The sequence below is a fragment of the Lepidochelys kempii genome, chromosome 1 (assembly GCF_965140285.1).
Source record: "Lepidochelys kempii isolate rLepKem1 chromosome 1, rLepKem1.hap1, whole genome shotgun sequence".
Taxonomy (NCBI): Eukaryota; Metazoa; Chordata; order Testudines; family Cheloniidae; genus Lepidochelys; species Lepidochelys kempii.
This window is the reverse complement of record NC_136380.1, coordinates 34,021,460-34,045,868: the sequence shown is the minus strand read 5'-3', so window position 1 is coordinate 34,045,868 and position 24,409 is coordinate 34,021,460. Positions and strand designations below refer to the sequence as shown.

General features: G+C 40.0%; 2 protein-coding genes across 2 annotated transcripts; both read left to right on the top strand.

Annotated features, from left to right (window-relative positions):
- The first annotated feature begins 154 nt into the window (after positions 1-154).
- On the top strand, positions 155-8,959 carry LOC140909305 (stromelysin-1-like). Its single transcript, XM_073338310.2, has 10 exons — positions 155-333; positions 1,379-1,623; positions 1,736-1,884; positions 2,899-3,024; positions 3,517-3,678; positions 3,866-4,022; positions 5,742-5,875; positions 6,452-6,611; positions 8,070-8,170; positions 8,667-8,959. Exons 1-10 carry the CDS (start codon positions 235-237, stop codon positions 8,765-8,767), a joined length of 1,434 nt encoding a protein of 477 aa, XP_073194411.1. The 5' UTR covers positions 155-234; the 3' UTR covers positions 8,768-8,959.
- An 11,114-nt stretch (positions 8,960-20,073) lies between these two features.
- LOC140909315 (interstitial collagenase) lies at positions 20,074-24,067 on the top strand. The gene is made up of 4 exons (XM_073338337.2): positions 20,074-20,199; positions 21,571-21,730; positions 23,449-23,552; positions 23,789-24,067. The coding sequence occupies exons 1-4, from the start codon at positions 20,091-20,093 to the stop codon at positions 23,887-23,889; spliced, it is 474 nt and encodes a 157-aa protein (XP_073194438.1). The 5' UTR covers positions 20,074-20,090; the 3' UTR covers positions 23,890-24,067.
- Positions 24,068-24,409: the final 342 nt, after the last annotated feature.

Below are 24,409 nucleotides of genomic sequence, written 5' to 3'. Positions count from 1 at the left end.
AAAGGGGCGGAGTGGGATGGGAGACAGTTTACATGAAATCTGTCAAGCTTTTCATGCCTAAACCAGTTATTTGCATATCTTCTGTTGCTAATTGGAGGCTGTTCTAAACTGTGAGTCAGGCTACCCCAGCTTTATGAAGCACACAAGTACTATATAAACAGGGATATGTGAGAGACTTGTATGTAGCGGGCGGAGATTGAGATCTTCATAAAGACAAGACATAGAAGCAAAAGAATGAAGAATCTTCCGTTTCTGCTGTTACTATGTGCAGCATCTTGTGCTTTTCCTATACATCCAAAAAGGAAAGCAGAAGAAGATACGAAGCTTGTTCAGGTAATGATTGCAGACACAAAGGACCAGATCCTGAGCTGGAGTTAATTGAAGTTAATGGAGCTATGCTGATTTACACCAGCTGAGGATCTGACCCTATACATGCTGATGGGGTGAATAGTCTGGTTCAGTATTTCCCAAAGAATAGAAGCATGCCCCCCCCCGAGGGGTGTGCCATACTGGCTGTGAAAGGTTCCCCAAGGCTGCCCTTCTAAAATGGTGGGGTGGAAGGGTGGATATGACTTGTTTCATTTTCCTGAAGAGGGTGCTTGGTTTCAAAAGCTTGGAAACTGCTTGCCTTGGGTGCTGTTTTAATGGATGTGCAATGCTCAAAGTGAGGCAATATTTCTGAAGAATAATTCAGCCCTGTCATCATGAACCTTAGAAATTTGCCAGGGGAAGCATCTTATTATTATTTTGGTTTGCACTATTTTGCGGGAAGCATTTTAAAATTACAGTGCACCAGTTGAGGACCTGATACTGCAAACACTTAAATATCTGAATAACTTTACACACAAGTAATCTTATTGGCTCTCTTGGGGGAGTAAAGATAGTCTCATGCATAAGTGGTTGTAAGATCAGGATCTTCATTTTGTCCAAATCATTGCACATGATAACATGTAATGCTATTGGAAAATCATGCTTTCAATCATGTTCTTCAAAAATCTGTTTTTTGTCTGTCTTTAAATACTGCCTGGAGTGCTGGAACAGATAGTGAGCCTAAGGTGTTTTGTCACAAAATGTTCCATTTACAGGGCAAATGTTTATTCTGAATGTGTTCTGAGCATTAATCCTATTGTACTTTTGCAAAATGTTCATGCAGAACTCTTGTTGCCACATTATCACAGAACAATATAACATCAAGGTATTAATATAAATGGAAAATGGTAACTAATTTCAGTTTTACAAAGTTTCTAAACAAAGTGAGTTCCTAAGACACAGGAACAAGCAGCAGAAGCCCAGGGTAGATGTCATGTCATAATATTTAATATTATTTTGCAAGATCTAAAAAAGAATCTAGTGTCTTAATAGCTATCTGTTTCATCAGAAGTACCTGGAAAATTACTACAGCTTTAAGACAGATGGGAAGCCTGTTTTAAGATGGAAAAGTGATAGTCCTATGGTCAACAAAATCAAAGAAATGCAGGAATTCATTGGATTGGAGGTGACTGGGAAATTGGATTCTAACACTTTGGAGGTGATGCAGAAACCCCGGTGTGGAGTCCCTGATATTGCTGATTTCTCCACCTTTGCAGGACAACCAAAATGGGGGAAAAGAAATCTAACATACAGGTAACTAGTCAGTAATAGAGGGGTTTTCTTGCATTAAAGGGAGATAAGTTGCTCCAAGTAGAGGGTAAATATTGTAAAGAACTCAGCTGTTTCTCTATATTAAATTTGAAAGGATTTTGAACTATACACCAGACATGGCCCGAGTTGATGTAGATGCAGCCATCAAGAAAGCTTTTACAGTCTGGAGCAAAGTGACCCCATTGACATTTACCCGGGTTGACAGAGGTGATGCAGATATATTGATCTCCTTTGCAGCCAGAGGTAAATATATATATATATATATAGAATCATTGTAAATATTACCATCCAGAGGTCTGTGAAAGATTTGTCCTGAAATTATTATTCATTATTATCATTTGTATTAGGATGGGGATCTCATTGTTTTCGGCATTATACAATCACATACAAAAACACAGTCTCAACCCCAAAGAGTTTACAATCTAAGGCTGTGATACTGCAAAGATTTGTATCTGTACATAACTTTACACACTGTGTGTAGTTCAACAGGACTGCGCATAGTGTATAATATTCAGCCTGGGCAGACATCTGCACAGAATCTGGGCTTGTGGGTCTTACTCATAGCTTTACTCATGGCTGTAGTTCCATGTAAGTCACTGGGACTACTCACATGCTTATAGTTAAGCACAGGTTGAAGTGCTTTGCTAGATAGGGGCCACAGAGCTCAGTGCTTGGGGCTGGCTCCCCTTCGAGGGCTTTTTTGTGGTGGAGGAGGGCAAACTCCACCCCCTACTGGGCTGATGTGGGTGGCTCCTCAGGGAGATTTCTCCCGCCAAAGCTCTCTTCTATGTGCATAGGAGGTAGCAGGATCATCATTAGACATGATGCAGTGGGTAAAGAGAACAGAAAGTAGCGGAGGATGGTGGAGGGAACAATAAAAGGTCACGTGATTCTTTTGGTTTCTCACATGCTTGTCTTGCGGTTCGACTTTATAAATACAAGTTGTACAACAGCTTGCCATTATTTTTATTTACCTTCCTTTCCTCTGCATTTCTCCTCCCACCAAGCCATTGTACCTGCATTCATGCCCATCTCCAATCTTTGCCCAGTTCCCACTGCTTCATGATCTCACTTCCATTTTGACAGATTTTTGTTTCACTTCCAATTGTTTAGTGTCTGCAGATCTACTAGAAAGTCAAAAATTTCTGCTTATCAGTAAAAATTAACAAATAATGGGGTTGTCAAAATTGCATGTAAGAGGAATTTGGAGTGTTGCAAACTAACAAAGAGTTCTATTGCACCTTATTCCATTCTTAGTTCACAATGATTTCAATCCCTTTGATGGTCCTGGTGGGACTGTTGCTCATGCCTATGCACCTGGCAATGGTCTTGGTGGAGATGCTCACTTTGATGAGGATGAAGACTGGACCAAAGGCTCACAGGGTACGTAAAACCAACTCTTAATATTACATACCTGGGCTTGGTAGGATTTTCAAAACTAGGCACCTAAAGTTTGACTCCTACATCCATAGTTAGATGCCTAAGTGAGTGGCTGATTTTCAGAAGCGTTGAACAACCAACAGTGCCCAACAAAGTTAGGATCTCAGCACTTTTGAAAACCATCCCACATAATTAGCTTCCTCAGGCCCCAGTTTTCCAAAGGCATCACAACATCTGGACTCCGTCACCCACATTGATCTCTGCTGAAGTTGTTGGGTGCTGGATCAGGCCTATAAGCACCGCACCTTTGCACTTTTGATGTGCTTCAATGTATTTTCATTGTACTTAGTTGTATTTCAACTATATCTGAGTTTACTATAAGCACTAAAAACCTCTATTGTATTGAGTGCAATTGGCTGGCTTGTATTTCACATTGATGGGCAAGAACATGAAAAGACGTAACTTTCTTTTGTACATTTTGTTTGCTGGTTTTAGGTTCCAATTTGTTTTTCGTGGCTGCGCATGAGTTTGGCCATTCACTGGGACTCTTCCATTCTAGACACCCTGATTCACTGATGTACCCAGTTTACAGATACTTTGATTCCAAGACTTTCCGTCTTCATCAGGATGATATTAATGGCATTCAATACCTCTATGGTAATCAAACATTATTAATTGCTCAATGTTTATAGCCTCTCACAAGTTCAAATAACTTTTAATGAAATCCATGTTGAATGGTTGTATTAACTATAGCTTGAAAAAAAATGACAGATCCACTGAAGTTATCTGAATTTTATAATATCAAATACTAGTTTTATTTTCTTCTCTAAATTGTTTTCCTTAGGACCTTCATCTAACCCCCCTGAAGATCCAACAGAATCTACGGTCTCCATAGAACCCATGGAGCCAACAGAACCTCTACCACCAAACACCTGTGGCCCTAAACTGACTTTCGATGCTGTCACCACTTTCCGTGGAGAAATAATGTTCTTTAAAGACAAGTAAGCTGACTGTCTTAAAGCAGCATCACATCTTTTGCTTAAATCTTCCTTTAATGGCACAATAGTTTGGAAAAATAAGAAATATTCAGAATTTTGTCCAGCATGTTAATCAAACCAATACCTTTTATTATGCTCAAAGAAGGTTCAGATAAATATCACCAATCTCTCTTCCCAAGTGCCAACCGACCTGCTACTTACCTCAGCACAGAGGTGATCATTAAGGGATATTTCCTTAGACTGTAAGCTCTTTGGGTCAGGGGCGCTCTCTCTCTTCTGGACATTTATGCAGTACCTAGGACAACAGGTCCATAGGTGGGGTCCTTGGTACTACGACAATGCAAATGATAAATTCTAATAACAACAACAACAACACCACACACTTGCCACACTTATTTCCCATTCTAATCATAGGAGAAAACTTGTCAAATGTAGATAACACTGTGGTAACTGTTGACAAATTCTGACTTCTTCATTGTGACCTCTATATGCTGGACTCTAACATGACATCTAACACTGGCAAGTTTTACTTGGCTACTTGGGTGCTGCAGTATTCCCAGGACAATTCATTGATTGAAACAACTGACCAGAGATTAGCAGTAAGTGTGCCAAATCTGAAGCATTCCTCCATGGAAAATCACTAAAACTTGGTGCTCTCAACGTGTTAAAGAGAATAGACTATGGATTCTGAGGACCCCAAAAGAGGAATGTGGGGTAAAAGGAGGTCCCTAGTGGAGACCTGGGATATGATATGGTAGGGAAGGGGGGTTGGGAAAAGGAAAGAGGTAAGTATTGGTGGGTAAAGAGAGAGATCTGGTTGCATTAAGAAAAGGCAGGGAGAGGAAGAGGGAAGGATGCAGAGAAGACAGAGAGAGAGAGAGTTAGAAAGGGTGCCTTAAAAGACATGGATAAGTTTTATATTAGAACAGGTCCCAACATTCAGAATTCAGGAGAACTCAGTTTTGGCCTCTGAACCCACTACTTGGGACTCTAAAGTTAGCCATTTACCCATCTTTAACTGCAGCCTTGTAAAACTTTGAACATTTGCCATCCCAAACACCAAGTCTACATGCACACCCTTTGCAACAATGATTTTGGATAATGAAACCAATTACTATTGTTATATTTTATCATTTGTTCAGCGCTGTACAAAGGTGTAGATTGCTCCTGCCTAAAGACTTCACAGTCTAAAGGAGTTTATAATGTTGTATTCTCACATTCAAAATATACTAATGCCGGGAGAGCAGGCAAGTAAGTATTGTGAAATCTGCTTTCTCTGAAATCCAGAGATTTTTCCAGAGATAAACTCTCTCAGCCCAGAGCCTAGCATGAGTATCTGGAGTAGATATTGGGGGGACACCTGGGGGAAGTGGGAATCCTCTGGTGACACCCAACTCTACCACCTCCCTTTCTCAGTGGTGTGCTGCAGAACTGAGTCCCATTTCCCTTTTGTGTAGCAGAACTGCATTTGTTCCATGTCAGGGAACCCTCTCTAACCTCAGTGGTAAAGGCAGGTTTTAGCTCTAAGTGATTCAAAAGTCAAAAAGCTAAGTAAATGCATAGAAGATAGGATTTGGGGGCATTGGAATTTGTATGTGTGCCAATATACAATACTTTCTGGGCTGTAGAAGTTGTAAACTCTTATTGCCATGGTTAAAATCCCACATATTGTTACGTATAAAGATATGATTTAATATGCAAGTTGTACTGTATTTGGATCAGGCACTTCTGGCGGAAACACCCTACAAGCAGAGAAGTTGACTTTAATTTAATATCTTCATTCTGGTCACCTCTGCCATCTGGCTTGGATGCTGCCTATGAAATTACGGACAAAGATGAGACATTTATTTTTAAAGGTAAGAATTTGAGTTTCTCTATGTTCTTCTTACATGTGACACGAATGGAATTTACCTGCTTTGAAAATAGTTAAGGAAATTGAACCTTGTACTCTTTTAATGGGATTTCATTAACTCGGCGCTAATCCAGTGTACTGCTGTTGTTTTGCAATTAAATTGCTAACAAAAACCACACTCGGCATCAAAATGCATGTCACTTATTTGATTAATGTTAACGAAGCTAAATTTTCCGAACAAATCAAGCTCTATCCAAGGAAATGTGAAATGGCACTTTTTTCTGTAAAACTACTTGTCTAAATTAAAAATAGAAGCCCAAATTCATCCTTAGCATTCAGAAGAGTTACATGAGGGATGGATTTTGCCAGATGTGTTTAAAATACAACAGAAGGTGATGGTCCATTGTTTACTGTAGCCACAGGAAGGACTGTCTTATAGCAAGGAATGCATGTTTTGATCTCTACATTTGTCCGTAAAAAGATTGGTTTGATTGTAGTATACAGTTAAAGACCCTACACAAATGTTGTATAATTCAACAGAAGTTCCAGGCAAAATGTTTTCAACAACTTTTCTTGATAGGAAATGAATTCTGGGTTGTCAAAGGAGATACTATACTGTTTGGATACCCAAAGAAAATCCATGACTTGGGCTTCTCAAAGGGTGTGAAGAAAATTGATGCAGCTCTTTATAATGCAAATAAAGGGGAAACCTACTTCTTTGTGTCTAACAAGTATTGGAGGTAAGATTTCATGTTCAACATTCTTGAGTCTCTGGTAATAGGGACCACTGAGCAAACAAAACCCACATCACCAATAACTCTACCCTTAATTTGCCTTATGATGCTTTAGTAGCGTACTTGCTAGCCAGTCTTTTACACTGTCACCACTGCCTGTAGAAAAATAATATTCTTGAAAGGCCGGTGAAACAGTTCTTTTCAAAATACATAAAGTTTTGCTTAAATTTTACTTACATAGAGAAAAAAGATATCTAAAGCTTTACTGCACATTTTAAAACAAACAATAATTCCTAATTATACTGAGTCGTAAGTGTGCACAATGCTTTTATCAGAACCTTTTCTTGGGGTTAAAAAAAGGTTCAGATTATTATCCTCAATTCCTCTGTCCAGTTACCAAGAGATGGCATTATTATGCCACAAAGCATGTGCCATATATTGCGGTGAATTGGCTTGTGTGCATGTTCATCATTGTCTCTATTGGATGCAATCAAAACTGCTCATCTTTATGTGTCATAACCCATATACTTCTAACAGATAAAGGAGATTCTCTTTTAGCACAAGTAATAGTGACCTATATATGTGGAGCACAATGATGTGACTTGTATCACTGTGGAATAGTTCTAAGTGGCCACGGTGTGCAGCACAGTGATCACTGTGAAGTGACGATTGCTCAGATCCTGAAAGCTATTTAGGTGCCTAGCTCCCAGAGATTTCAGATTTGTTACAGTTTGTAAACTGTATCGGGTGAGTAAAGGATTCAATCTGATCCTCCACTCCTAAAACTCACTGCTTGGAGAGCTTTGGTCAAGCCATTCATCTTGTTTGAACACAGTTGGTTGTGATTTAATTTCTACGTTGAGTAAAAATATTACAGCAAACACTTTGTTATAGCCTGTGTGATGGTAGCACAGTGATGGTAGCCATATAGCACCTCAATGTATGTGATATAACAATGATCCCACAGGGATCATTATCATTATCTCCTGATAAACACTACTTGTGGACAGCGAACATTGCAACGATACATTTTTAAGGGTAAGTCTATAGTCTCCTGTTTCCCATACAATAGCTGATAATTCACTTCTCTACATCCTGCCTATTAGGCAAAAAAAAAAATAAACATAATAATTTTTGCAGATTAGTAATGATTAGTAATGGTTATTAGTAATGATAGTAGTAATTTAGTAATTAGTAAGTTAGTAGTAAATTAGTAATGATGTTCAAAGATGCACATGTAATTAACACAAGGGGCCAGCTCCTTAGCTGGTGTAATTTGATGTAGCTCAACTGAGGTCATGGGAGGTGTCCTGATTTATGTCACCTATGCATCTGGTTTAAGAATAGCTAAGTATTCAGTGAGCTTAGTTCACTGTTAATGGGCTCTCTGTAAAGAGTGGGGCTGGCTTACGTGCCATTTGGCTTATTTTCAAGTGTCTTCTTATTGTTTTTAACTTTCCTCAGTTATGATGAAAGGAGACAGTCCATGGACAAGAAGCCAAAGCTAATAAAAGATGAATTTCCAGGAATTAATGGGAAGATTGATGCTGTTTTCCAGTATAAAAGTAAGTGGAAACTCTCAGGTAAGGAAGCATTAAATGATTCAGAAGTGATAAGAGGCATGGTTAAATGGGGTGCACACTACTGAGAGCCAGAAACTTCTGCATATTAATACTGGCTTAATTAATGTTTGGACAGCGCTATGAAAAGATCGGTACTAAGGGACAGATTGGGATACCCTTACTCATGTTGTATTGTACCTTCTACCATAAGTAGTTCCACTGAAGTCAATGGGACCACTTGTGAAGTAAGGTATTGCTCAACATGAATAAGGATATCGCAGTCTGGCCCTAAGACAATAAAGTTACAGTGTTGAGAATAATGATCAGGAATAGGTGTTTTTTTTTCCTATGTCAGATAGGGTATTATTTAGATAAAACAGTTCTGCAAATTGCTGGAGTGGGTGACTCAAATAGACTTTTCCAGCCCTTTCCAACCTTTATTGTAACCGCTTAATATTTATTTGTGCAATACAGTAATTCAACTTGCTTTTATTCCTAGGGTTCTTCTATTTCTTTCGTGGATCACGGCAGTTTGAGTTTGATCCTATTGCCAAGAAAGTTACTCGTGTCCTAAGGACTAACTTCTGGTTTCCATGTTAAGAACATGAAGTCCTGGAAGATGTATAAAAGAAGTAAACAATACTGTAAATACACCAGGGATTACTTTTCACTAATTAATTTCTAAAACATCTAGTCAGGATTCTTTAGGTTTCAGCGTATGTCCACAATTCAAACTATAGCTTTTGTAAAATCTGCAGTTCTGTAAATAACAGAAATGCACTACTTAGCATGACTGTGTATATATAAATAAATATATATCATATATAGATATTTTGTATTTACTTGCCAGATAGATGTATTTACTTGCTAAAGATGATAATTTCCTAACTCAAAAAGTGTTGCACCCAACATGGGAATTCTATATTAGATTTCATCTTGACAGATAAAGAGGAACTGATTCATAGAACTAAAAATGAATGGTATTTTAGGTACAAATACTGATGACTTCATCACATTTATAATATGCAAATAGAATAAAGTCCAGACCAGTAATATGTATACTGTGCTTTAAAAGGGCCAATTTCAGAAAGCTGAAAACAGTTATGAGCCAGATCAGCTAGGAGGAAGAATTTAATCACAAAAATGAGAAAGATAATTGGGGGTTGATTAAGAACACTTTACTAGATACCCAAAACCCCAAATCCCATAACTGAGGAAGAAGGACGATTGGTAAAAAAAAACCCACCTGGTTTAGAGAGGAAGTGAAGGAAGCTATAAAAATTATATATATATATATATATATATAACAAATGGAAAAAAGGGGACGTTGATACTAATAAATATAAATCAGAAGGTAGGAATTCTAGCAAATTGATAAAAGAAGCAAAGGGAAACAAGAAGTGATCTATGATCAGCAAACTTAAGGACAATAAGGAGTTTTAAAAAATATATTAGGAACTAAAGAAATCCTAATAATGGTATTGGCCCATTACTAGATGGGTAGAATTATCAATACGAACGCAGAAAAGGCAGAAGTGTTCAGTCAAAATGTATGTTCTATATTTGGGAAAAAACAGATAATGTAGTCCTAACATATAATAACACTCTTTCCATTACACTAGTATCTCAGGAGAATGTTAAACAGCACCTACTAAAGTTAAACATTTTAAATCAGTGGGCCCAGATAACTTGCATCCAAGAGTTTTAAAAGAGCTGGTTGAGGTGGTCACTGGCCCATGAATGCTGATTTTCAATAAGTCTTGGAACACTAACGGTTTCAGAAGACTGAAAGAAAGCCTCAAGAAGTGCCAATATTTAAAAAGGATAAATGGGATGACCTGGATAATCATAGTCCTCTCAGTCTGACATTGATCCCAGGCAAGCTGATGGAGCGGCTGACATGGGACTAGGTTAATAAAGAATTAAAGGAGTGTAATAGAATTAATGCCAGTCAACATGGGTTTACGGAAAATAGACACTATCGAACTAATTTGATACCTCATTTTGATGAGATTACTAATTTGGTCGATAAAGGTAATTATGTTGGTGTAATATACTTAGCCTCTCCAACTGCACACCCCTAGTTGTCACCAACCACCCCACACTGGGGGTATGTCTTCACTGCCAACGTTAAAGCGTTGCCGCGGAAGTGCTTTAACATGGCTGTGTAGCCATGGCACCACTGGGAGAGAGCTCTCCCAGTGCTATAAAAAACCTACCCCCATGAGGGGAGTAGCTACCCGTGCTGGGAGCACGGTGCCCAGTGCTTGTGCACTGTCTACACAGCCACTTTACAGCATTGAAACTTGCATCGCTCAGGGGGGTGTTTTTTCACACCCCTGAGCGAGAAAGTTTCAGCACTGTAAAGTGGCAATGTAGACAAGGCCTGGAACCCATATGGGTATCATCAAACAGTTACCACCCATACTCGATGGAGACCACATCCTGAAGGAAACCTTTCCTGAACTCCCACGTCTGGCCTTCAAACAGCCCTCCAACCTCTCCAAGCTCATCATCAAGCTCCCCACAGACCAAGACACACCAGCTCAACGTGGCACCAGAACAACAGATGCAAAACCTGTAGACACATCTCCACTTCTACAATGATCAACACCCCTCCGCCCCCACAACACACATTTTAAGATCCAGGGTCCTACACAAGCCTATCACAACATGTGGTATACCTCATCCAGTGCACTAAATGCCCCAAAAACAACTATATGGGTGAAATCAAGAAATCACTACACTCCTGAATGAACCCACACAGGAAAATGATAAAAGCAAAGAACACCTATCACCTGTGGGTGAACACTTTTCACAAGGCAATCACTCTGTATCTGACCTATCAGTCCTCACCCGGCTCAAAGGAAACCTGCACAACATTTTCAAAAAATGAACCTGTCATAACTTTGGCTGACACTAAAAATCACGGACTGAATAGAGACACATAGGATTTATAGTTTATTACAACAATCCATAACACACTAGTGTCCCCCCCGCAGCTTTTTTTTCCCCCCTCCCTTTTCCCCCTATGACTACAGAGGTGTTAACTGGCCACTTCACCTTGAATGGTCACTTCAAATATGTGTTAACTACTTACATTAAATAATTTGTTCCACCTCGTATTTAGCTGTTACACTCTGAGTACATTTCCCAAACCCGAAGAAGAGCTCTGTGTAAACTCAAAAGCTTGGGTCTCTCACCAACAGAAGTTGACCCAAAAAAAGATATTACCTCACCCACCTTGTCTCTCTAGACAACTCTAAGGCATTTGACTTGGCACCACATGACATTTTGATTAACAAAGTAGAATGATAAAATTAACATGGCATGGATTAAAAGCTTGATAAATCTCAAAATGTAATTGTAAATGGGGAATTATCACTGAGCAGGTGTGTTGCTAGTGAGGTCTCTCAGTGATCAGTTCTTGCTCCTGTGCTATTTAACTGTTTTTATCAATCATAGAACATCATTGTTGGAAGGGACCTCAGGAGGTCATCTAGTCCAACCCCCTGCTCAAAGCAGGACCAATCCCCAGTTTTTGCCCCAGATCCCTCAATGGCCCCCTCAAGGATTGAACTCACAACCCTGGGTTTAGCAGGCCAAAGCTCAAACCACTGAGCTATAAGAAAACATAGAACCATCTCTGATTAAGTTTGCAGATGACACCAATATTGGGAGAATAGTAAATTATCAAGGGAACGAGTCACTGATTCAGAGTGATCTGGCTCGCTTAGTAAGCAGGGAGGAAGCAAACAATATGTGTTTTAATATGGCTAAATGTAAAGCTATACATGTTGGAACAAAGAATGTAGTCTATATTCCAAGGACTTTATCCGAGAAAGCAGTGACTTTAAAAAAGTTTTGGGAAATGAACATGAGCTCCCAGTGGGATGTTTTGGCCAAAAGGGCTAATGCGATCCTTGGATGCAAAACCACTGTGATCATCTAGTTTGACCGCCTGCATAACACAGGCCATAACATTTTACCCAGTTTATGCTGCAGTGGAGGGAATTATGTTTCCTACTACATAACTGAGCACTATTAGGCACAATAACTTGTGGCTGAAGTAGGCCATACCTTTGATAAAGACATCCAGTCATTGAATTAAAGACTCCAGCTGAGGATGCATTGACCGCTTTACTTGGTAAACTGTTCCAGGGATAAAACACCCGCACTATTAAAAAGGTTGGTCTTATTTTGCACCTTTGTCCATTCAAACACTAACTTGCAATGATGATTTACTGCAACAACCAAAACAATTTTAAAAACCCAACATAAAATAGTATTTTTCCTTTGTCGATTGTGCTGACAATCAAATGCATCTGTTCATGGCAATGTTAAATTATGTCTACATTCATCATAGAAGCAAGAAAAAAGAAAACAAGAACATAAATTGAGTAACCATTTTGATTTTCAAAAGTACTCACTATTAAGGATGAAATCCTGGCCCCGCTGAAGTTAATGAAAGATTTGCCATTGACCTGAGTGGGTCAGGGATTCACACTGTATATTCTCCCCTATAGAAGGAATGTGTATGGTTGAGTCAGTATTGGCCAATATGCCGTTCATGAATGGTTTGGTGGCCCCTTCACTGTCTATAGGATTTAAGTTGTAATTAAAATTCCTTTTCTGGCCTTGCTGCTGGTGAAGAAGACCTCCCAGATGGAACCCAGTGCAGACCTGTCTGAATATAATTATGGGCAGAAGCAGTAGCTCTAAAAGATAATATATTGCTGTCATTTGACTCAATAGAGATTAACTCTGAAGCCTAATGACAATGAGTTAAATGTCAACATTTTACAATGCTTTACATTTTCCTAAACAACACATAAAATTTCAGCTTTGCAGACCAGCTCAGGAAGGGCTTTGAGGATGTGGTAGGGAAAGGTGCAGAGATGTTGACTGGAGAAGCTGTCAGGAGGTTAGAGTCAAATGGAGTGGAGGAGGGATGGGAGGAGTCAAGTGGCCCCTATTGTAGTTCTTTGGGGATGATTTCGGGTTAGGGATGTAAGGAAAAGAAGTATCACATCAGTAAGTGTAGATGCAGGCTCACAGAAGGTTATCCAGATCTCAGAGAGATGGCAGTGATCTTCTTTTTGATGCAGTGGGTATTCCAGAGGGAGTAATAGATAAAGAGTGTGGCTCATATTTCCTGTAGATTCCCTGGAATCTATACAAATCAGGGGATATCTGTGAAGCGGAGTGGCAAACAAAGTGTATGACTCTGATGGAAACTGCACCAGGGGATCCCAACCAGTCTTCCCTTCCCAGGTAACTTCCAGCCTGGGATTCAGCAGTCCAGGCTGGCACAGAGCGGTGTGCCTGCAAGAATGATTAATCTATCCCATATTGTTTTTGTACTCAGGAAACAGTTTATTGGCTTCTAAAGGTGGCACTCCTTTGCCTATCCTTAAAATAGAATCCAACTGATTTCAGTTGATGACGTTACGTCTGAGACTGGGCAAGTCACTGAGATGTAACTCAGGAGCTGGCCCCATCTATCACCTGTCAGAGTGTTACTGTTTAAATACAACTGACTAATTATACTAACTCAGCATTTATCCCTCCTCCCCTGCCCTCTCCTCACCTCTCTGAATTGAGGGAATATGAGCCTCCTGGCTTTGCTGATGGCCTGAGCCGACGTCACAGAAGTCATGACTTTTGGGTGAAACTGGGCATTTTGTTTGTTTTATCTGATTGATTGATTGATTGATAGATAATTCTCCTAAAGCAGAATCTACACTGTTTGGTTAAAGAAAATGTCCAACATTAGCTATCACCTCATTTACGATAACACACATCAAGAGCTTGTATGAAGTCTTAAAGAGACAAATTTCATGGGGAGGCCTCCTTTTTCTCAAGTTAGTATCAAAATGTGCAGGGCCCCAGTGTGAATTTTCTAGCGGTTAAAGAAAGCATGATATACAACACTGATATACAATAGCACAGTGTATGGCTTTTGTGTTCAACTTTGTGCATAAAAAAGTGACTCATTAGCAAAAAAGCTTGTTTCAGCATAACATTATTTTGCATGAAGACATTACTTTTTATTGCTTCAGAAGAGATGAAAAGCAGACCCCGTTAGGGTACAAATGGCACTGCAAGATGTTTGCACATAAAGGTACAAATTGTCCTCTTAGAACAAATACAGAACTTGCTAGTGCCACCTACTGGTGGAAAAGTATAACTGACTATAGCTCTTGCCACAGCAAATGCTGAAATTGTTAAAACCAGCTCTTTGAATTGCAAATTATTGTTCTTAATTTTCATAGTACTAAAAATGGTATAAATGGAAAAACTACTGGCCAAATTGCCCCCTCATGAAGGAAAACCCGCAGAAGGAGGAAACCCCAATGTGGCTGCCCTTGAGGAATTTTTCCTGACTTGTTTTGTCGGGGGGCTACGGAGGTGGGAGAGGGGGAGGGCAGGATCCCCTGAGAGGAAGAGGCCCTGGGTCCAGCCCTTTGGGGATGAAAATCACTAGAACATTTAAAGATTTTATCAGTTACAAATAAGGAACAAAGGAAAGTAGCCTGCAGATTCAAACAATTTTGAGCTCCAATGTAGATGGGGTCCTAACATATCAAGAATAAGAAGCTAATGCAGCAAGAATGGGTCCAGTTAAAGAGCTGTGCCCTAGATATGCATAACAGAGGTGCCATTTTGTAAATGAGGAAATGTATGTCTCAGGTAAGATCAATGTTAAATATGGAGAGGGGACTCTGAACTGTCTGGGGACAGACTAAGTGAAACTCTGCTCAGGATGGTCATAAATGTTTTGATTAAATGTTTTAATCAGTGGAAAATGCTGATTCATTGAAGACAAACTTTGTGTGGAAATGTATTAGTTTCAATGAGAGAGAGAAAGCCCCACTCCAGAAGAGGCAATAGTCCAGAGGTTGGGGCACTCACCTCTGATGTGGGTTTAAGGTCCCGCTCTGAACTGTGTAGTGCATAGACTTGAACTTGTGTCTCCCACATCACTGGGGAGTGCCTAAATATCAGTGTATTGGCTGTTCTTGAGTAGGTCTCTCTCTTGCTTTTGTTTTGTTCTGTTTTTAATTTTGAAAGGTCTGTTTTGTTCCACCTATTTCAAAACTTCAAAACATTTCATAAAATGTTTTCGGGCCAGCCCTGCTTTCTGCCCAGTTGAGAATGGGACTTGAACAAGAGCAAGCTGGAAGACAAGTTCCATAATGAGCAACCACAAATCCATCCAGTGTTTGTATGCATCATAACACAGTCTTTCATCACACCCTGTTTCTCAAATACTGCATTATTATTATATAACATTTTCTACAACCTCGGATATGCATGTGTAGCATTTTGTAGCATGGTGTAATATCCTGCATATAGCAGACAAATGAAGTCTGTGAAAGTCATTCATATGAAAAGGTATGCAGATATAATAGGATATAAATGTGGCATATGGAATAAGAGTTACTGGTGGAAAGTTAACCATATAAAATGGTTCTTGATTGTAATATTAGTGAGAAAACGGAGAATGCTTAGGAAATGAAAAATGCAAATCCCCTCTAGTTATTCTGGTTACGTGAGCTATTCTTTATGGGTCCAACTCTGCTACTCTTACTCATCCTCAGCAGTACCTTACTGCCCTAGTCATGTAACAGTTTTCACTGAGACTACCTGTATGGTAAAATGCTGCTCATTGTGAGTAAGGGTGACATATTCAGAATCTATAGCGCTACTGGAAACATTTAAGTGAGCTGTGAAAACTGCATGAAAAAAATCACCTATTTAGGGCCTTGTGGAAAATATTCATGTCTTCTTCTCTCCCTTTGCATTGGTCATGATCCTTTTGTTCATAATATTTTAAAATCTGGCCTGAGCTGATGTTTACCCAGGAATCTTGTGCCAAAATCTCATATGTATGGGTCTTTTCATGCAATCTAGGATGCACCATGATTTGCTAATACCCTGTAAGTTAATAACTGACATTATTTTTCATTAATATTTGTCTGTCCTTTGTGCTGCATGTATGTGTGTTTTTAAATGTGTTTAGCTTTCCTTCAAAAACCAAATAAAGACAAAATGATAAAAGAAAGGAAGAAGGCAAAGCACTGTTACCCATGGGGTAGCTGAGCAAAGCTAAAAATACAATAGCCTGTATAAAACACAAGAAGGAGAAGTGTTTATGGAAAAGTCTCTTTTTCATAAACAGGACTAGACTAGATAAACAAGGACAGCTTTTTCAGCCCCAAGTGGATGAATAAGAGCATAGATAGAACATTCATAGAGTATCAGGGTTGGAAGGGACCTCAGGAGGTCATCTAGTCCAACCCCCTGCTCAAAGCAGGACCAATCCCCAATTTTTGCCCCAGATCCCTAAATGGCCCCCTCAAGGATTGAACTCACAACCCTGGGTTTAGCAGGCCAATGCTCAAACCACTGAGCTATCCCTCCACCTATTTTTTTTTTATTTCGAACACAATGTTTGCTGCTATTTAAGGGCACTGAAGTCGATGCCAGAGTTCCATTGGCTTTGAGCATGACAACTTTGAACATATCATGTCATGGGAGTTGTGTCTGATATACGTACCACTGTTTGTTGGTTCCTGAAATTGATGATGAAACAAGAATAATCAAAAATTGTGTTTCTTTGGATGATGAATCTTGAGACTGAAGATATGTCTGGCTGAAAAGGAGATCCGTCATGTGTTGCTTCCCTATTTCTGCAACTTCCTGTGCCAGTTTCTCATAGTTTACCTCACAGAAGATGTATTAGTCTGCAGTGGCTAGAATGCAAAAAGATACAGAGAAATTTAGTTTGATTAGGGAACCTCTGATGAGGTTCAACAAGGATAAGTGCAGAGTCCTGCACTTAGGAGGGAAGAATCCAATGCACCGCTACAGACTAGGGACCGAATGGCTCGGCAGCAGTTCTGCAGAAAAGGACCTAGGGGTTACAGTGGACGAGAAGCTGGATATGAGTCAACAGTGCGCCCTTGTTGCCAAGAAGGCCAATGGCATTTTGGGATGTATAAGTAGGGGCATTGCCAGCAGATCGAGGGACGTGATCGTTCCCCTCTATTCGACACTGGTGAGGCCTCATCTGGAATACTGTGTCCAGTTTTGGGCCCCACACTACAAGAAGGATGTGGAAAAATTGGAGAGAGTCCAGCGAAGGGCAACAAAAATGATTAGGGGTCTGGAACACATGACTTATGAGGAGAGGCTGAGGGAACTGGGGATGTTTAGTCTACGGAAGAGAAGAGTGAGGGGGGATTTGATAGCTGCTTTCAACTACCTGAAAGGGGGTTCCAAAGAGGATGGATCTCGACTGTTCTCAGTGATAGCAGATGACAGAACAAGGAGTAATGGTCTCAAGTTGCAGTGTGGGAGATTTAGGTTGGATATTAGGAAAAACTTTTTCACTAGGAGGGTGGTAAAACACTGGAATGCGTTACCTAGGGAGGTGGTGGAATCTCCTTCCTTAGAAGTTTTTAAGGTCAGGCTTGACAAAGCCCTGGCTGGGATGATTTAATTGGGGATCGGTCCTGCTTTGAGCAGGGGGTTGGACTAGATGACCTCCTGAGGTCCCTTCCAACCCTGATATTCTATGATTCTATGATTAATGACCACCACCACAGTTTTTCAGGGGAAGGTTTTGTGTGTCCACCAAGTCCTTCATAACATTGGTTTTCAGCTGTATTTCTCCATATTATACAATGCCAATTTTTCTTTAATCTTCATGTAGGACAGTCAGATAACCCCGTTCAACCAACCGGACCCACAACGCCAGTAACTTGTGATCCAAAATTGACTTTTGATGCCGTCGCTACCATGCGTGGAGAACTGCCGTTCTTTAAGGGCAGATAACAGCAAAGAACTTCTGAGTTACTTCTTTGAACTGAAAAAAGAAAAGGAGTACTTGTGGCACCTTAGAGACTAACCAATTTATTTGAGCATAAGCTTTCGTGAGCTACAGCTCACTTCATCGGATGCATACTGTGGAAAGTGTAGAAGATCTTTTTATACACACAAAGCATGAAAAAATACCTCCCCCCACCCCACTCTCCTGCTGCTAATAGCTTATCTAAGGTGATCACTCTCCTTACAATGTGTATGATAATCAAGTTGGGCCATTTCCAGCACAAATCCAGGTTTTCTCACCCCCCTCCGCCCCCTTTGAACTGCAGTACTTAAAAGAAAACAATATTTCTGATCATTTAATTCCCATGAGACATGAGGGGAAACAGTAATTTAGAAATGTAGCACTGTCAAGGTTCCTCCCCCACTCTGAACTCTAGGGTACAGATGTGGGGACCTGCATGAAAACCTCCTAAGCTTACTTTTACCAGCTTAGATTAAAACTTCCCCAAGGTACAAATTAATTTTATCTTTTGTCCTTGGAATAACCACTGCCACCACCAAACTCTAACTGGGTTTACTGGGAAACGTAGTTTGGACACGTCTTTCCCCCCAAAATCCTCCCAACCCTTGCACCCCACTTCCTGGGAAAGGTTTGGTAAAAATCCTCACCAATTTGCATAGGTGACCAGACCCAAACCCTTGGATCTGAGAACAATGAAAAAGCATTCAGTTTTCTTACAAGAAGACTTTTAATAGAAATAGAAGTAAATAGGAGTAAAGGAATAACCCCTGTAAAATCAGGATGGTAGGTACCTTACAGGGTAATTAGATTCAAAACATAGAGAATCCCTCTAGGGAAAACCTTAAGTTACAAAAAAGACACACAGACAGAAATAGTTATTCTATTCAGCACAATTCTTTTCTCAGCCATTTAAAGAAATCATAATCTAACGCATACCTAGCTAGATTACTTACCAGCAGGACAGTGGGGTGGGAGGAGGTATTGTTTCATATTCTCTGTGTATATATAAAGTCTGCTGCAGTTTCCACAGCATGCATCCGATGAAGTGAGCTGTAGCTCACGAAAGCTCATGCTCAAATAAATTGGTTAGTCTCTAAGGTGCCACAAGTACTCCTTTTCTTTTTGCGAATACAGACTAACATGGCTGTTACTCTGAAACCTAAAAGTTCTAAGACTCCATTCCTGTTCTATCCCTGGCAAAGCAGCATATAGACAGACACACAGACCCTTTTGTTTCTCTCCCTCCTCCCAGCTTTTGAAAGTATCTTGTCTCCTCATTGGTCATTTTGGTCAGGTGCCAGCGAGGTTACCTTTAGCTTCTTAACCCTTTACAGGTGAGAGGATTTTTCCTCTGGCCAGGAGGGATTTTAAAGGGGTTTACCCTTCCCTTTATATTTATGACAAGCACTAACAATAAAAATCGCATACAAAAGGAGGACCAAATTCTCTGACGATGGGTGCCTAGCTTTACCTAACATTTCTCTCAGGCATGACAAAATGCTTTAGCTGTTTCCAAAGTGGCTGCATCAAATGGTGAAATGGCTATAGGGCACCAACCATTGTACTGTAGTTTCTAAGGAATTCTAATTCTTTTCAATGGGAACTCTGACCCAGATTCTGCTATACGCAGCTCTGATCAGAGGAGAGGAACTTAAATGTTAGTGGTCTAGTGGCTAAGGCTGGTGAAGGTGAGTCAGGACTGTCCCCTAGATTCTATTCCAACTACTCTGCCGCTGTAATCAGTGGAATGATAGGTTTGTTACCACTCTACATTCAGTTAAAAAGAGGGCAGCTGCAAACTCATGTTTTGCAACTGGTATGTTTATGTGACACACTGGAACTCTACTTTGTCATGACCCCACCACATTGTAGCTCATTGGCTAAAAGATTAGCTCTAGTAGGTATCAGTCATAGCAGACTCTTTTCCTCACTGTGGATCAAACTCTAAAGGGAGACAGAATTAGACACACTTCACCTTTGTATTACATTTATGGCATGTGCAGGAACAATTTATAATATACCAATTTTATTTAAACCAGGTATTTCTGGCACAAGCATCCTCAGATGACAGAGGTCGACCTCAATTTCATTTCTTTATTCTGGCCAAATCTGCCATCTGGAATTCAAGCTGCTTATGAAAATGTTGAAAGGGATCAAGTTTTTCTTTTTAAAGGTAATGGAATCCAAAATGTGTTAGTTCTTCTGACATATGAATTTACTGGGAATACTTTGCTCCACAGAACGTGCAATTCTCCTTAGATGACACTGCATGAAACAACTCAAATGTTCAAATTACAAAAGCCCCCAAAATGTGTGAATAGTGAAATTAAAGGTCGGTTATCTATTTAATGTAAATGTTCTGAAAAGCAAGATATGAAAATGGCTTCACTTTTCCTTCAAATCTAGTTTTATCATAGGACATAACGTACGGCTATTAATCTGCTAGATCACTTCTGGCCTTGAAGTAAGATACAAATTGTCAGTATTAAGTCAAATAACTAGCAGCTGTTTTGAAAAGCATTCAGCAGAGTATTGGTGAATTAGTTAATTATTGATGCCACATCCAAACGTCTGTTAGGCACCTTAGGGAACACAGGGAACAAAAGACCTCCAGAGACCTCCAGAGATCTTAGAATCTTAGAATCTAGGTGAAGACAGGACATACAGATGAGGGTAATTACTGGAGGTGGTTAAAAAATGAAAACCTATTTGAGTGAAAAATTTCAAAACTGTTTTTCTTTGGAAGTGTTCAAAAGAGAACACTTTTGGTAAGCAAACATTTTAAGAAGCATTTCAATACTATTTGTGTTACAAATTTTGACAAGAATATCAAAAGGGTTACAAAATTTTCCACAATCCCCATTCCCTACCCAAAATGTTGCTAATGCTGACACTCGTTTGTGAAAAATTTTGTTTTAGTAAAAAAGGCCGTTTGTTGATGAAAATAGCTGTCTGTTTGAAATAGTTCAACCAGCTCAAGCAACTATACTCTTAAGTGGGGAGGGGAGAAAGAGAAAAGAACAGGGTTTTATAAATAAGATCACCTGATCATTTAGATAAGACGTGCACTTATTAATAGTTAAGGTTCTGTATATACATCTATTTAGACATGTATACACCTCCATGACCAAAGTATCTGAACACAACCCAAGTATTGTTAATCTTCTGCATCCCAGTAAACAATTCTTGGTGGATTACTTAACAATTTGTAGAATTCAAGGAGTCTTCTCCCAAAATGTATAAAGTGTATAAGTGTACGGGAAGGGTTCTTCTTGGACTCATTGCTCCAAGGTCTAATTCAGAAACATGAAGGACATCTCCTCTGGGCTTTATGCTATGTTTAAAATACAACGATCAGTGCCATTCCTTAATTTACTGAAAAAAGAGGGGAGAATGAAATCTCATCTGTACATGTCTGTTGCAAATTAAGTTGCTTTGTTATCATCATTGTAATGAAAGTACTAAGCCAGAAGCCATGATCAGATGTTGTTTAGTATGAGCAGAAGCTGCTGGTGAAAGCTTTACTTCTATTTTTTCTTTGTAGAGAACAAGTATTGGGTCCTCAGTGGGTATGACTTAGTGTATAACCGCCCAAAAAGCATCTATGACTTTGGCTTCCCAAAAAATGTTAAGAGAATTAATGCAGCTTTCAGTGACAAGAATTCAGGGAAAACATACTTCTTTGCAGGTGACAAGTACTGGAGGTAAGATTTAATGTTCAACAGAGTTAAGGTATATTTCTCTCTTTAGGCTTGGAGGGTTAATATGGAAACATAAAATAACATGTAATAGGGATTAAACAAATTGGATTCCGCAAAACTGAATAGGGTTCGATGGAAGTTAGTTTTAAAACCTAGGGAGTCTGATAGAAAACGCTAACCTTTCTTCTATAGGTTTTTCCCAATCATCCGGTAGAAATCTGTGGCAGGGATGTAATTACATTCTAGAGGATGAGACACAAAACCTGTAGAAACCTAGTAAGTTCTTTAAGAATTATGCAAAGGATGTAAGGTTCTGAAATTGTACTCCTGGGTCTCTCAAACTTCAAGCTAACAGAACTATTAATATACTGGATTTTTGTTCCTTCGGTGTGAACAGTCAAATGGGTTTGATTATGCAGTAGTTTGTGGTTACGGTTTGTTTATATTTCATAGGAGCTCAGTAAACTTTTACAATAAACTACCTCGCTGAACTAATACCTGCATCACATTGCAATGGCTCTTTGGCTTCTCCTCTGAAAACAGTTTAGAATTCAGTTGAATGGAGCTCTTGGAATCCCAATATCAGGAGCAGCGCTGGAAGGGCAGGAGTGGGGGCTTGCCACTCCAAAATTTGCCTTTATTCCCCGGCAGCCACCCCGTAGCTGCTGCTGCTCTCCAGCCATCCAGCTCTGAAGGCACAGTGGAGAGAGTGGTAGCTGCTGGCCGGGTGCCCAGCTCCAGCAGCAGCGGAGAAGTAAGCCCTGGAGGGGTACTGGGGTGCCTGAGAGCAGTCCCCAGCCCATGTCCCTGCCTGCTGGGGCACGCTGCACAGGGCAGGTGGAGGATCCAGGGCTACCCCACAGAAGCCCAGACTGAACCGCTCTGGCCTGGGCTTCTGTTTCCAGCACCCCACAGTTGCTGCTCCCCAAGGGCTCTGCCAGCCCCCGAGCTGGGTTCCCTGCCTGGGCAGCTCTTACCAGTTGCGAGCAGCCAGCACCCTGCACTGCCCAGCTCTGGCTTCCAGCCTCTGACCAGGCCCCAGGGCAGTGCCACGGAGGGGGCAGGGCCTTGAGGCAATTTTCTGTTTGGCCCACCTCAGCCCCTCCACTGGGAGCTGGTGCCACCCTTGCATAATATAACAGTAAACCCCTCAAAGATACAGAAGACTTTTAATTAATAAATTATATATCTGTTGAGCAGTTGACACTAAGACAAATATGATTTCAGAGTTACACATACAGGGCTTCTGCTTCCCCGTGCTGGAGCTCCACTTTCCCAGGAAACACTGATTGGCTAGGATGTGGTGGCCAAAGCTGTATATAGGCAAGAAGAGTTTTATTCCTTTGGGGCAGCCTTGCAAAACTGTCCAGCAAACTCACCAGCTCAGTCTCTAGCTTATCTTTACCACACATGCAGTTCCTGCCTGTCCCTGCCCATTCAGCCAAAACTCCTGTACACGTGCACACACACACTCCTGAGGTGAAAGCTCAATGGAAGTTTTGCCACTGAGTTCAATGGGGCCAGAATTTCCACCTCTAGACTCTCTCATATGCACGCAAACCTGAAAACATAATAGCAAGGATTTTAAGAGTTCAGTTAGTTTAGCTCATTCTTAATGGATTTTCTACCAAGAATAGACTCATTTATGTGTCAGGGTTTGTTTTCGACTTTTTAAATGTCATTTATTTACCATACATTATAAATATATTTCTTCTGTTCAGATACGATGAAAACAGTCGGTCCATGGATCAGGGTTATCCAAAGAAGATAATCAATGACTTCCGAGGAATTAGCAAAAAAATTGATGCTGCTTTCCAGCATGGTAGTAAGTAAAACAAACCTTTAAAAACAGTTTACTATGCTAGAATATTTGTGCTTCTCTAGGTTGAAGAAATCTTTTAAAAGACAATCATTATTCATATTTTCACTACTGTACTAAGGTCAGAAATTAACACAAATGAATATGTAGGTACTGTCAATGTTATATTTTGCTTTATAGAAATATTTGTTGGAAAACATTTCACCTATAAAATATAACATTCAATTTATTTTTATTTCTAGGATATATCTATTTCTTCCAAGGAACAAGACAGTTCCAGTTTGATCCTAACATCAAGAGAGTGGTCAGTGTCATGAAAAGCAATAGCTGGTTTAATTGCTGATTAATTCCATTGATTTCCTTCTTGCGTGTTGCAATTGTTTTATATGCAGTGTTATTAATCTATTAATAGATCTTAAAAAATCAAAAAAATTGTACTGTTCTCTGGCCTGATCCTCTGGGAGTTCTGTCTGAATAACTACAGAATGTTATAATACTGTCATAATGTAAATTATTATATTATTATAGGCTGGACTTTCGATTACCCATAAAGTATTTTATATTTGTGCTACCACTTCCTGTGTCTTGTGATCATTACCACTTCTCAAGAGCTACACTCTGCTCCCAAGCACAGGCTGAGTAAATGGACTGTGCACAGGGAACTTACATGGAGACTTAAGGTATAAAGCAGAGAATGGAGCAGCCACATTGCTCTAGGCTGCATTACCATCCATGGCCCACTGGAAAATTTCTGTGGAGCCAATATACCCCCTCTCTCATCAATCCATTAGTCATACTCAAACCTCTCCCCTTTCCAGCCCACCCAAGACCCAGATTTCTCTCCATGGCCATCTGCTGAGCTC